General features: G+C 45.8%; 1 protein-coding gene across 1 annotated transcript; it reads right to left on the bottom strand.

Annotated features, from left to right (window-relative positions):
- Positions 1 to 7,113: 7,113 nt before the first annotated feature.
- Positions 7,114 to 9,875, bottom strand: LOC118936040 (protein ARMCX6-like). Its single transcript, XM_036932778.2, is given in 4 exon segments — positions 7,114 to 7,761; positions 7,764 to 8,762; positions 9,058 to 9,186; positions 9,513 to 9,875. Coding segments are annotated over 2 exon segments (897 nt in total). The 5' UTR covers positions 8,617 to 8,762; positions 9,058 to 9,186; positions 9,513 to 9,875; the 3' UTR covers positions 7,114 to 7,717.
- Positions 9,876 to 14,664: the final 4,789 nt, after the last annotated feature.

Consider the following 14,664-nt stretch of genomic DNA (forward strand, 5'->3'; position numbering starts at 1 on the left):
GTCCCAAGACTAAAAGTTATTTATGGTGTTGTCATCAAAATGCCAAAAATATATTTGTACCCTTAATGACCTTCTGCTATGAAAACATTTTAGCTCATTTATCTTACAATCCTTTCTCCGCCCTCTCATTCCCAATATTTGTAATATAGTAACAATAGTGTTATTAATAATTATAGCTTAATCATACACTCAACAAATATTTATTAAGCACCACTGTTAATGCCAGGCATTAGTCAAAACGTTTGAGATTCAGTAACAAGCAAGATACTGATACCCTTTATTATGCTTTCTTTCTTGTGGAGGAAGCAGGTCATAAAATCAGTCAAAACGAAGTATCTAAATTTAACTTTAAATGACATACATAAACTTTTATTTTATCTTATAAACTTCCACCAGGATTGGCTTACTTGTCACTTTATAAATGAGGATATCAGCTCTACCATCTTTTCTTCTGTCTTTTATCATCTTCTTCTATATCCCACATTCTGTCACCTAAATTTTATTAAGTCTCATGCTTACTTGAAATCTTGTCTCCACAGGTGATATGTGAATCATTTACTAAAACTCTACAAAATAGACTTGAGGGTGAAGACATTGTTTGGCTCAGCAATGTGCAACACTTATAAAATTACAATTATGTAAATACTGTTCATGATTTTTCATGTATAGAGTTGAAAGCAGAAAGCTTTAATGGGATACTTGGTTGTTTCTGAACATAGCGTGAAAGTAAACTGGAACCTACTATATATAGATATGGACATATGGCTATATAAAGCTGAGACCTCAGCAGCATTCTCTCCATTAGAGGGGCAAGCTCCCCTTGCTTTCTAGACCCCATGAAGGCACCCCTTTGACGATAAACTACCTGGCTTCCTCAGGAGCTTTCACAAGTTCAACCTAGGTCTTTCTCAGGAATGGGAGGGTTGTCTTTATACCTGTTTGGTCACTTCAGACTGTTATGTCAGCCATGCAGCCATGATCTACTTACCTACTGTTGTCTGGCATAGTAGAGCTAGGTATAAATTATAAATCAATTTTATCAAGGTATGAATACATCTTACTCTGGGAATATTTAATTAGTAACTGAGGAGCTAGTTCAAGCTTGCCCATCCTATGTGGCATGGTAAGATCCCTAGAGACCTGGGATTTGCTTTTGATTCAATCTAGCCCATTATAATTGCTTAGAAATGTTCTGGAATCCAAGGTCAATGCTCTTGAGTCACTTAAGGGATACTGCTCCTAAATCCAAGACTCAATAGATTCTTTTTCTTTATATTCCATCAAATGCTGAACTCTCTATCTTAATTTGCTTCATATTTGGAGCAAGTACACATTTTTGTTTTGTTTTGTGTAACTGTTGTCTATTGCAGCATAACAAACCACTAAAAAACTCAGTAGCTCAAACCAGCCATCCTATTTGCTCATTAATTTGCACTGGGCTTATCTGGTGGGTTCTTCTGCTAGTCCTGCCTGAGGTCATTTATATGGCAGGAATCAGCAGGAAAATCAGCTGGGGACTGATTTTCCTATAGCTAGGGTTGCCAGATACAGCAAACAGAAATAGGGAATTCTCAGTTAAAGCTGAATTCCAGATAAATAATTAATAATTCTTTAAAGTAAGTATGTCCCATGCAATACTTGGAACATACATTGAAAAATGTTTTCTGTTCACCTGAAATTCAAATTTAACTGGGAGTCCTATACTTTATCTGACAGCTCTTTGTAGCAGTCCTCAGTTGGAACAGTTCATGTTTATTCTACATGGTCTCATCCTGCAGCAGGTTAGCCTGGACTTCCACACATGGTGCTTTCAGAGCAGGAAGAGTGCAAGCTCCACTGAAAATGCACTGTTCAAACTTCTTCATGGGCCAATGTTTGCTAATGTTATAAGTAGCCCAAGCAAATCACATGGCCATGTCCAGAGTCAATGTGGGAGGGGACTACACAATGGTATGGATAGAAGGAGGCATGGTTCATTGGGAGCCACTCTGTAACATTTTCTTAGAGGTTCTTCTAATTATTTTTCCTCCATATTTGCCTCTGATTTGGCTGATCTCTCAACAGATTTTACCAAGTCCCCTTTGGTTCATGAGCTCACTTACTAACCCAAATCCTGTCAGCTTGCTCCACTTTGGTCTGGTTTAGCTGGGCCTGCTGTCTAGCCGTCATCTTAGAACTAACCTTTATCACTTTTCTAAGTTGCAATTATCATTTTCTTGATTATGTATTTATCTTTGACTTGATTACTACCTTGTTTTGTTGGAGCACATGACATAACTTCCTAAGAGAAGTCCCCCAGCAGGCAACCTTTCTAAAGGACTGAGAATATTTATATTGCCACCACATACCTACTTGATAATATGTTGAAAATAGAATAGTAGAGAGAAAGATATTTTCTGAGGATTTGAAGGCATTTATACATTGACATTTAGCATCCAATATTATGAATAAGAAGTCTGATGCTGGTCTGATTTGTAGATGACTTTCCCACACCCTTAAAATATTTTAGGGTCTCCTTTTAATTCCTATTATTCTAAAATTTCTTGAGAATATATCCAGGACAGGATATTATTTTTATTAATTGTATTGGGCATCCAGCACACCTTTCTTTTTAATAAAAAAAAGAGAAATATAGAGAAAAGTAATAAGATCTACATACAAATCCATAATTAACAACAAACATTAGCATTTTATTGTATTTGTTTAAAATATTTTTATTAATAGATCAAACTAAGCTACATATATTGTTAGTCACATTCCTTCATCCCTTCCCAGAGACAGTTGATACTGTAAAATTGATGTGCATCTTTCAGTCTCCATTTTTAATTTTGCTATAAATATATGTATTCAAAATAATATATAGTGCTCTTTCATATGCTTAAAATTGCATAAATGGCATTATACCTGTCTACTAATTGCTTATTTTACTCAACCTTAGGTTTCTGAGAATTGTCTAGACTGATATATAGGTATCTAGTTCAATCATTTTTACTGCTTTATAAATTCTATTAAATAAGCATATGACACATTATTTAAAAGCCAACATCAAACATCAAGCTTACTAATGAAATATTGAACACTATTATAAGAAAAAAGTAATGTATGCACTGTATCATCAATACTGTCGTTTGGAGGATCCTGACAGTGAGATGACATAAAAAAAGGAAATAAGCTATAAAATACTGAATAGAAAGAGATAAAACTACCATAATTTATAAACTATGTTTGTCACTTAAAAAGTCATAGAAAAGGGGTGCATAAAATTAATAAGAAAGTTAACCTAAAAAGACACTGACTGTAGAATGACAATGATACACCAAAAGCTTTTATACAAACCAACAATAATTGTTTCCTATTAAATTTATTTTAGAATGTGTGTGTGTGTGTGTGTGTGTACAAAACTCAAAAGGCACAGAAGACAGGAAAAGATAAATGAGTCTTTTATTGACCTTTACCAACGTAAAACCAGTATATCTATCTCAAAGCAAAAATGCTAAGCATTTTTTGTGTATCATTACAAAGATAATCTATACAATATTAAAAAATGTAAACACATATATGAGAGTATATAATGTTATAATGTATATAATTTTTATGATAATACACACAACACTGTAAGTTGAACTTGCTTTGTTCTCAGACAAATAACGTAACTTTGGTGAGGGAAGAAACCAGTGTCTGGTTTCCCATGGTGCTAAAGTAGGCAGGGTGAGAGTTCCTAAGTTCCCTGTGGGCCAGAGTATGTCCTGAGATGGTGCCTGGGGCAGAGGCCTGCTCACAAGCACCAACACACACGCCACCTGCCATGGGCCACCCAGTGAGCTGAGGGTCTCCAAATCAGCCAGAGGTTCCTGGGGGAAAGGTGTGCCTCAGGAGGGACTTTTTACCAGAAAGCCACAGTGGGGTGGCTGGGCTGGCTGCCTGAGGGTCCCAGAGTGTGCCACGCTGTAGCGTGAGAAGGGAGCGATGAACGAAGGGTGCGGGGCTGATCTGTTATCCTTCTGGGGAAAGAAGTAAGGTTGGGTCACAGGGGCCCCCTTGCACAAAAGTAAACCCCAAGTAGGTCTGTGAGACAACCCTTTCCGTGGAAAGGTATGAAAGAATAGGCAAACCGTATAGGAGACCCTCTTTGTAATTGGGGAGTGGGGAAGGATGTCCCAAGCCACACACAAACCCAGGTGGCAAGAAGGGGAAATGAGCCTGCAGGGTGAACAGGAGGCCATGGACAAAGAGAGGAGGGAAGCGCCAGAGCGGGAGGTGATGCGTGCAGCATGCCCAGCAGACAAGGGATGGGTCAGTCCTCTGCAGGGCTGCACTGTGCTGCAGTGCCCATCTGCATCTTAGACCAACCGGTGGCCCCTGGAAGGGAGGCGAGAGCCCGTCCTCGCCACAGCTGTCAGGCTCTAAGTTGAATGGTGCCCTGGCGGCTCAGGGAGTGACTTGGTGAGGGCTGCGCCTGTCCATGGGTGGCACTTCCAAGTGAGGGGATTGTGATGGAAGCTGCTCTGAGAGTGGCACAGAGGGTCCGGTGAGGATGCAGACTCTGAGACCAGAAGGATCAGCTGAGAAGCTTCATGTCTGCAACCTTTGTGTGCGCTTACTGGGGGGAGGGCTGCCAAATCACAAAATCACCAGAAGTACAGGCTGGGGAGGGCCCTGGGAGTCAGTGGGCAAGCCAGGCACCTACAGGCACCAGATGTAGACGTAAGCACGAGATGAATAAGAAGCAAAACCAGGGCCTTTCTGAGCCAAAAGGCAGTCTGTGGGGGCAGCTCCAGATTTACACAAGAGACAGGTTAGGCTGGGGCAGCCCCATCAAGGCAGGGCACCTCCCCACAGAGTGTGATAAGCTCAAGCTTTGATGACCTTGTCAAATGGTTACCCTGGGGAGGCCCAGAAAAAACCCTCTGTTAGCTGCAGCAGGCTGGTAGGTAAGTTTTGTGCCTGGTGGTCCCGGGCTGTTTCATTTTGAGCTAAGTGTGGCAGGGGGCACCATAGCGATTCCAGTGCCCTGAATGTCTGAATCAGGCCCTGAGGGGCAAGCATGCTCCCGACTCCCCTCGGGTCCCTAGGCAGAATCCACCGGGACCTGGGCTCCTGCCCTGGCGGGCACAGCAACCAAACAAAGAATGAAGGGCAGGCCAGAGGCCCGAGCTTCCAGGCACGGGGCGTGTTTTGGGGAGGGTGGTGCCAGCAAATGGAGAGGGGGCTCTGGGCTTGGGCCAAGTCCACCACCCGTGCAGACACTCTCCAAACCTGCAGGCTTTCCTGTGGCAGAGTCGCTCAGGAGATGGGCAGAAAGTCTCCGAGGCCCCTCCCTCTGTGCGTAGGGAGTCAGCTGTGTCAAAGTGCTGACTCTGAAAGTGCCAGGTGCCTGTCTGGCAGACGGTGGACAACTGCCAGTGGTGGACAATCCACTTGAACGGGGATTGGGCAGCATGCAGGGGAGTGGGCAGGGCATGTTAATGTGGGACCCAGGTCCAGGAGGGAGAGAGCTTCCTCTGCCTTGGTGCTGAGATTAAAGGGGCTGAGCGATAATGTGTCGCTGAAGATAGCATTGGCCAAGCAGGCTCCACTGGGACAAGCAGACACAGCGCTGTCTGCAGGGCAATCCTACTTGGGAAGCAGAGTGCCCAGCCCACCTGGGAGAAAGGGGTGGTGGCATTAGCAGATCTCAGGAAACAAGGCAGGGCCCCAGAGCTTACAAAAAGCCCCCTGGGGGCAAGGGGCGGGGATGCAGGAGACTTGCTGGGGGTGTGGTGTTGCAGCAACCACAAGTCACTTGCTGGCCATCCAAGCCGCCAGGGCCTGGGCAGAGGCAGCGTCCCCATTCCAGGTTGGAGGATTCCCCAGAGATGGCCCTGGGACCTGGCAGGTGCCCAAGCCTGCCAGTCAGCCCAAGGCATGGGGCGATGGGTGCCAGCAGCAGAGCCGTAACCCACCTGCAGCCCAAACTCTGGGAGAAGGGAGAAGAAAGAAAGAACACGATGCTCTGGATGGAGGAGAGCAGTCAGAAGGCAGAGCACTTCCAGAGCACAGATGCCCTGGGCGCCATGGCCCAGAGCAGCATCCCAGGGAGACCAGGAGTGGCCCTGAGGCACAGAAGCACCACTGCCCAAGGGAATCTTCTTGCGGACCATGTAGGCCGGGGCTTTGAGGAAGAGCACCACTGCTTGACACACCAGAAACATGCAGGGAACCTGGCTTTGGTGATGCAGGGGCCAAGTCCTGCTGGCAGGGGTCTGGAAATGTTGGGAGGAGGGTGGCACAGTGAGTTGCCCAGATCCATGGAGTGGGGCGGTGCGCAGGGCTGGGTTCTTCCTTCCCTCCAGGGCTGCAGGGAGCTTGGTTAGGGGGAACAGAGATGTCTCCTGATGGGCGGACCTGCCACGGCCCTGCCAAGCACCCTCAGCATCTGCCCTATCACCCCCACGGGGAGTTCATGGAGGGCTCCACTGTCCCCTTCCTGGATCCCACCGAAGGTACCCGGGGTAGGGCAAAACGGAGGCTCCCCCAAAGGAAGCAGGGGCCAGCCCTTCTCACCTGCCAGGAATTTGGGCTTGGGATCCCAAGGAAGGGAGGTCGCCTGCACCTGTAGGTTTAAGAGCTGCTTCACGGGACAGAGAGAACTACACAGAGAAGGTACTCAGCAAGTGGCAACCGTTATTGCTACAATCGTGCATGAAATGCACAAGGATGGGTGGCTGAGTGGTCCCCAAGGGTGTGTGGACACCCTGCTAGTCAGCACGAGGGTACTGACCTTCCTCCCAAGGCTGGCAGTCAAGGCAAGACAGCTTCTTGGAGGCATTTCTCTGGACCAGGCGCCAGGCACTGTGCCGCCTGCTTCAGGGGTATTGTCTCTTTCAGTCCTTCCCACACGCCATCCTAATTCCACCAAAGCCCCCTCCGCTCCCCCACTCCTCACCTCTCACCCCCAGCGCCCCCCTGAGCCTCATCCTGAACACTGCAGCCCACCTCTACCTCTGCCTCCTGTGAGCACTGATAAGCGTGCATCTGTCAGGCAGCAGATGCCCCAGTTAGTTAGCGCTGACCATGTTTCTGTGTCTTTCTCTTCATGCAGACTGTAAGTTCAAGGACACGTTCCATGCCCCGTTTTTGCCCATCAAAGCATACGACTTTATTGATGATACATACGCATGTAGGCATGGGTGGATGAGGTCAAGTCAGTGCAGCACATAGAAAGGGAGTGTACTCTTTTGAAGAATAGGCTTGTCGTCCATCAGCTCACATGGAAGAAAGAGTAGATGAAAGAGAATTCAACCGAAACCGCAACAAATGCATGTTCAGCACAAGCTCGGGTATGTAGCTGGTCTCCACGAAACGGTCCAGCTTAGACAGGGAGGCCAGCACAGGAAAGGCATCCCTCGTGGTGCTATAATATGATGCTCTGTATCCGCAGCTGGCAGCTGAAATGACCGCTTTTACCACAAGAAGAAGGCTGCTGTAAGGGAGTAGTTGTCAATGCGCACTGCCTGCGGACTGCACCGCCAAGAAGCTACTCAAAGCTCTTCGAGCCCTTGCCTGGCCAAACAGAGTGTGCTCCTCCACTTAGCAAGTGTGACTTTCACCCCAGGGTGGGGCGATTGGCTGAGGCTGGATCTTTGAGACTGCAGAGTCTGAGTGGGAGCACAAGTGGGCATGTGTTCACCAAACGGCTTTTGGGGGGGTTCAGTTCCAGTCCGTTCGGGATGGCCACTTAAGAGGCCATGGTGCCCGGCAGAACCTGTCTGTTTCCATTCTGATAAAGAGGGACATGAATGACAGCAGCATTTGGGCACCCAGCAATTCCCCTGCCAAGACTGGCTTTTCAGACAAACCCGTCAATGGTTTGAAACCCTGAACCTCAGCGCATCCTCTTCCCTCTGGTGTCAAAGGAAACTCCAAGTCTGCAACGGACTTGGCAAGCATGTTATTAATAACTGTCATGCTCATTAGCAAATTTAATCCGGCCTGCTGCAGAAATGAGTTGCAGCAATGTGACACAGTCTCCCGACACACTTCACTGATGTACATCTTAATCTGGCCCTGATTTTCAGCCCCCGCGTTCAAGTTATCCAGGGTATGCAAAGCCTTCTCCTTGACAGCGGGGTGGGGACTGGGGATGCAGTTCCCAATGGAGAGGCTGGCCCAATGACTGCTGACATCGTGGATAAATGAAAAGCCAGCGTCTTTGCGCTGAGCAAACAATATTTTACCCTGAATGAAAGGACACTTGGAGAGGTCAAGAACACAAGTGACATTTTTAAAGTTTTGAGCACTCCAAGTGTTTTTATGTTCATAGGGGAATGGGCGCTGTTTTATTGAGCGTGGTCGGTTGGCCTTTCCCCCACCTGTGGGTCTGTCCTCCGTGCCATCAGGGGCCCCAGGTTCAGTCCAGTCCCCATCCTCACTCCAGGGCTGAGACATAGTTGTGAAATCAAACCAAATCTCGGGCTCCTCCTCATCCAACTCTTGGTCATCTTCCCCTTCCTCTTCCTCCTCCTCCAACTTGTCACTGTCATCTCTGCCTATGGTTAGTTTGTAAACACAGTAGCAGGCACCAGCCCCAATCATCAGTCCTGCTGCCATCCAACCCACTTCCCGAGCCCTGCCCATGCTCTAGTCTGTGCCAGCCTTGGGACAGGACAGGAGAGGGTCTGGCTCTAAACAACTGAAGAAGAGTCGTAGGGCCGCAGTGAGTAATGGTGGGAAGGAGATGTCTTCAGCCTCCCCCAGGCTCCTGGGGCTCTGTTGTGATGAATCTAAGGGTGAAAAATAGCATTAGGGCTTTGGGCTGTGCTTAAGTTTGCGGCTCATCAGAGTGGAGTCTGAGTTCTGACTGAGACAGGAGGATTATTAATAAAGCATTTTTTTGTTCTTTTCTGCTATGCTCTATCTGCTCTCAGGGTCTGCCATTTGTCTTTCATGCGCCACAGGGAAGGGCAGGAGGTGGGCTGTGCTATGACAGCCAGAAGGGTGACAGGGAGAGGTTAACCCTCAGATAGTCGCCCCACACACTGGCACCCCCAGGAATCACAGGTAGTTTCTCCCACGAACCTCTGCCAAAGTCAGGTGAATTCCTTCTTTTTCCCTTGTCTTCTGTTGTCAGGGCTTCTTTCCCAGTGGTGATGGCCAGATGGCCTGGCAGAAGGACAGATGGAAAGACAGCTAGTCAGCGTTGGAGAACTGAAAGTACAGGGCATGGATCAGCACTGAGAACACAGGTCTCAGTATAGGCTCTTTTGAATTTTCGACCTTTTGAGTTTAAAATATTTCTCACACGTTCCCGACTTTCCTAACGCGGGCTTCCCCCCCACCCCCAGTGTCCGCCATTTCCCCAGCAAAGGCCGCCACACCCCTTTCGCTGCACTGAAATGGGAGGGGGTGCGGAGAGAGACCCGGCCGGGAGAGGGCGACTGGGACCCGGCCCGCACAGATCCCCGCCCTCCTTCCTCCGCGAACCGCATCGCTAGCCCAACCCAGAGTCCGGGTACATACGCCTCCACACTGACCTGCACGGTCTCAAGGCAATTTGCCCCTTCCTAACAGCGACTTTTGCAGCGACCTACAAGCCAACAGACCTACAAACCTGCAGACAGCGGACCGAAGGGACGGAGTGCTTGGTGGACGAAGCAGCACTCATAACCCGAGTGCCCTGGTTGTGGAACCTTTCTTTCCTCGGAGTCTCTGCAACCGCCATTCACTCCCCTCACCCCCACTGAAGTCGGCCAGTTCTCTCTACTGAAAGGGGCACGACGGGGGGCGGCGGTATTTAGAGAGTGGGCGAGAAGTGGACTCAGCCCGGATCGGCTCGCACCTGACTCGTGGCGTTCTTGGCCCTCTCCCACTCCACCTCCCTCCAAGCCGAGCCTAGATCTACCGACCTGCGCTGTCCAGGGGTAGTTTCCTTCTTCCTTCACACGCCTCGCAGAGTAATGTGGGGCTGGTACCCAGACGAAGAGGACTAGCAGGACTTCGGCTCTAGGCAGCTCTTGGTCACGTGACACTCACGTCACCAGTAAGCTCTGGCCCCCAATTTCCACTCCCACAAGCAGTGTGGCAGGCGCCAGCCTGCCCCGTACCTCCCCCAATCACACTAGGCCCTGTCACTCTTTTCCCTATAACAATACCAGAAACCAGAAGTGGCCCTGGCTCCCTGGTGTTTGAGGTTTGCCTTTCTCTTATTACAGGAAGGGGCAGCATCTTTCCCTGGGTCTACTGTTCACTTACACTTCTTGAGGAAATGTCTTATCCGTTCTTTGGCTCTGAAAGTCCTGCCCGCCTTCCATAATTTCTACCTCTTCCCACATCCAGTCTCTGTACCCAAACTGGGAGGGTGGGGGGTTGGTGGCAGAAAAGGAAACCCAAGTAGTAGTGAGGTTTTTATGAATATTTTTGAATCATTTATGTTGTATTTCATCCTTCCTTCCTTTTTTATTGACTCAAGCTGCACTATTTTGTAATCAGAAAATGCAATTAAGCTATTTCACTTGGAGAAGAAAAGAATTAAAATCTTTAAATATATATTATATATATATAGTATATACACAAAATAAACAATATTTCCCAGTTAATAGGGAAGCCTTATTAATTTGGTTAATTTGTACCACAATGAAAATATTTTCTTCAGATTGCACAGGAAATAGCAGCTTTCAAACAGCATATTAAAATTTAAAACATCCTTACAAACAAAACTAGTGTGCTTTCAATATGATTTATAAATTGATGGATAAAGTCAGTCCATAGTGAGGTGATCAGTGTTTTCATCATAACCATTTTAGATAAGTAAACACTATCTTCTTCCTGGCTGAACTCATAGTATTGGGCATCAGATGAATGAGATGTTCATGGAAGACAGCTGGGTGGCTTTCATTCTGGCTTCAAAGGACAGATTTTATGCAGACCCCAAATTCAGATGAATCTTAGCAATTAGTAACTTCACAGATTAACCTGCTTTTCATTCAAATGTCTCATTTAAAATCTATTCCGAAGTTTCATGGTGTAACACATAAATCATTCAGAAATTAGAGAATTCCCTATTTTCCCACTAATGAAAATGAGACTCAATAGATGGAATTTTCATTTAATCCTGACACTTGAGATATCTCCGGTGTCTGTCATTCATGTACTCTAGGTCACTTAGCAGTGGCTAGTGTTCAGCAGTGACTAGTGTTCAGGGGAGACTGCGGTGAGGGTCTGGGAATGACTGTGAATCACTGCAACACCCCTGGGATCCGTGTCGTTTTTCCCTCACAAAAAGCACAGTTTGCAGGATACCAAGCAGTCAGAGAAAGAGGCCTTTGCATTCCCGGCCTTCTGTTACAATTTCACTGCACCACCCATACAAACCCCTCATAATAATCCCAGAACTCGGGGAAAAAGTATGCAGAAATTAGTCCCCAGACATCCAGCTGTCCGAGCTAGGGAGTCATACTCTAAATATAGACCCTTCAGGCAGCCTCTTTCTTAGAATGTTGAAATATGACACCCCAGCAGGAAGCTCCCAGTGAGGGGCCCCTGTATGGGGGAGGCCCCTCTAGGAGGTGAGTCAGGGAGCCCAGAGTGCCTTGCTGGTGAATATTCAGAAGTCAAGAACATGTCACAACTTTCTGGTCTTCCTCAAACCTTTATTGTCCAAACTCACTCACCAACATCATACCCCATGTCTCTAAAACCCCTACTTCATTTGTTTCGCCATAGTCTCCTTATACTGTTCTTTTGTCACCCTTTATTTACTTCTCCTAGACAAATGAGTTCTATTGATGAAGGCTTACTAACAGAACTCGCAGATTCAACTGTCCATCACTCAATTTTCAGCATCTAAGTACTTATATAAATGACTTTTGTTGTTATTTTGAGTATATACATTAGAAAGAACTAAGGAGTAAGTAAAGCTTAACAAAGCTTCCAGCACAAAAGTTCCACTTTTACCTCTCCTTACTAATATAAAATCTCCTCCCTCAACTTTGGTATATTTTCCAATTATTCCAATTTGTAATCCCTACCAGCAGTTTCCCACCCTGTCAGACTTTTCCTGTTTGAATCCACTCTCTCTGTAAAACTTCTTAAACCTTATGAAAACGATACCCCTTTCAGTTCTCTTACTTCTTTGTCATATTGATCCACAATTCCTACCAAGGAACCTGGGACTAACATTTAAAATATTCTCCGCTCCCCTTTACACATCTACCAACAAATATTTTCTTAAGAGCATGTTATTTGCCTGACAAACTATTTCAAAATCAAAAAAGGAAAATAAATCCTCATGCAATTCTTCAGACAAGCTGTTAAAATTTCCTGAGGGTGTAAAAGACTAGGTGAATCTACTGCCAAAAGGAACCTTTTGGCTTAGATCAGTAAGTGGTCACATGTAATGTGTGACTTATAAAGTATCAGAAAACAAAATAGGATCAGCAGATGGTAACACTAACAGCACTGTAGAAGGTAAGAAAAATAAATTATAGGAGATTGTTCTCTTAAAGTATATCATTCTTTGTATTGTGTATTAGTTAATTTTGTTTGGTTGTAAGCAACAGAAACCAAACCTGGTTAACTTAAACAATGAGGAAATGAAGATCAGGTAGTTCTGAGGATCTAGGTAGGAGGAATTGATAGATGTTCTTTTCATGAAGCCATAATTCCACTGATTTTCAGGTTTTTGAAAAAATCTCTGTTCAAGATTTAAATTTTAGCAAGGGAGTATTGTTTTGGGTACAATGCCCACTCTTTTGCTGGGGAAAATTCATTAGAGAGGTACTGTTCTGAAATGGTAATGCACAAAGTTGTCTTCTAAGCCCAAACAACCTGGTTTCCCTGACAGCATTCCACAAGCTTGCATCTTTAGTTCAGTGTCTTGCCCGTGAATTTGTCTGCATACTGAGAGCAGATGCCTCTGTCAAGGAGAGACCTGCATTCATAGAGAGTTATCTATAAATCCAAATCTGAAGGCCCAAACCCATGCCTCTCTGTAAGTAAGTAGGCCACAAGGGAAGCTAAGTCTCAACAGGAGTGACAACTGAATAATTTACCCTAAAAAATACAACTGTCAGGGGACTGAAAGTTTCTGTCTCTTTGACCAGCCCATTCTCTCTCTGTAGGCAAGCCACCACTTTAGAAGGTTGCTTGGTGAGCCTGCAATCAGAGCAAGGGCATTGGTTCACCTTAAGAAGTGGCTTTCAGGGCTTAGGAAGCCTGAGATACTCTTACAGACCACAGGAATGGTTCTGCCAAGGAAAGATAAATGTTCATTCATCCTAGCCAAGACTCTCCTCCAGACAGTGCTTGGGTGGGAACTATCAACACTTTCCTCTGATTCTCCTTCTCACATATCTCTATGCTTGAAAAAGCCCCTTCACTGCTGCATGTGATCTTTCTCTAAACACAGACTCATATAGTTGATTTGGTTTCTGCTTACTAAATTTCAGTCATACCCCAGTCATGTCTCCCAGAAGTTCCATCGATATTAATTTCCCTGGAGTTCTACCTGTTCCCAGACTTCCTAGTCTCTCAATTTACTCCCATATTGCTTGTGGATTTAAAGTTATACTTTTAAAAGAAGATACATAAGATAAAAGATAATAACCTTATATATGAACTATCAGGGAATATCCCTCTGTAGACCCCATGTTCTGACATTATTAATTTTCCCACTGTAAAAAGTTCTATCTTTGCTGACAGGTGAATCATTGAGTTCATCAGACCAGTGGGTGAAATGGTTTCACATTAATTGCTAAATGCCAGGTTTTGGTCTCAGTGTTCCTCTAACACATATTTCATTTAGAGGTGATATTGTCTACTTGTATGCAACTATATTTTGCTCTTTGTATGCCACTCACTCTGTCAGTGTGCATACCTCTTTATCTGACAGATAACTACTATGCATGCAGTTGAGATTTCTACTCAACCTTTTCTTGTGTTACTGACTTTTGAGGGTTCCCTGCCTCTTCCTTGCTAATGGATGCAAGTGAGAGTCTGTAGTTTTCCTGTTGAGAAGACTGGCCTACTCAGAAGATTTGTGCATTCTCAGACACACTGATTAGTTCATTCAGGGTTGTGTTTGTGCTAGGCCCCAGATGACACTAAAACTGCTTTGAGTGAAGTGTGTAACACTCCCCACAAGTGAGAAAATGTGGGACTTCTGGAGGCCATCACCCAACATCATTCTCCAACTTCCACTCTTTCTTTTTCTCAAGTGAAAATAGCTGCACAGCATTTTTTTTTCTCATAAAAAGAATGCAGGCCAGGGGAGGGAGAGGGCAGAACAGGAAAGTATTAAGAAAAAAAAACACACTCTTGCTCCAGGTCTCCTTTTCTCCTTTTTTTTCGTTTCCGATCTGGGACTAGATTTCAGAGGAAATGGTAGACATTAATAGCTGGAAGGAGCGGAGGTGGGAGGAGAGGTTGCTGTCCCAGAAGCTTACGGAAGGAAGAGGCAATTTTTCAAAAAGTGCAAGTGGCCAGGAGCCCCAGGGGAGGATGCTGTCCCTTTCTGGTAACCGGAGGAGGGCAAACACAACTACAGGGAGAAGAGATTAGCAAAGAAGAGTAATAGGGCCTGGTCTCGGGGAGGGAATGGAGGGGGGCGGGTCCTCTTCTGCCGCACTGCTGGTGGGAGGGGAAATTGGGGACCCGAGTTGGTGGATGACGTAGCTCTCACGTGACCAA

Source organism: Manis pentadactyla, chromosome X (assembly GCF_030020395.1).
Source record: "Manis pentadactyla isolate mManPen7 chromosome X, mManPen7.hap1, whole genome shotgun sequence".
In the NCBI taxonomy this organism is placed as follows: Eukaryota; Metazoa; Chordata; class Mammalia; order Pholidota; family Manidae; genus Manis; species Manis pentadactyla.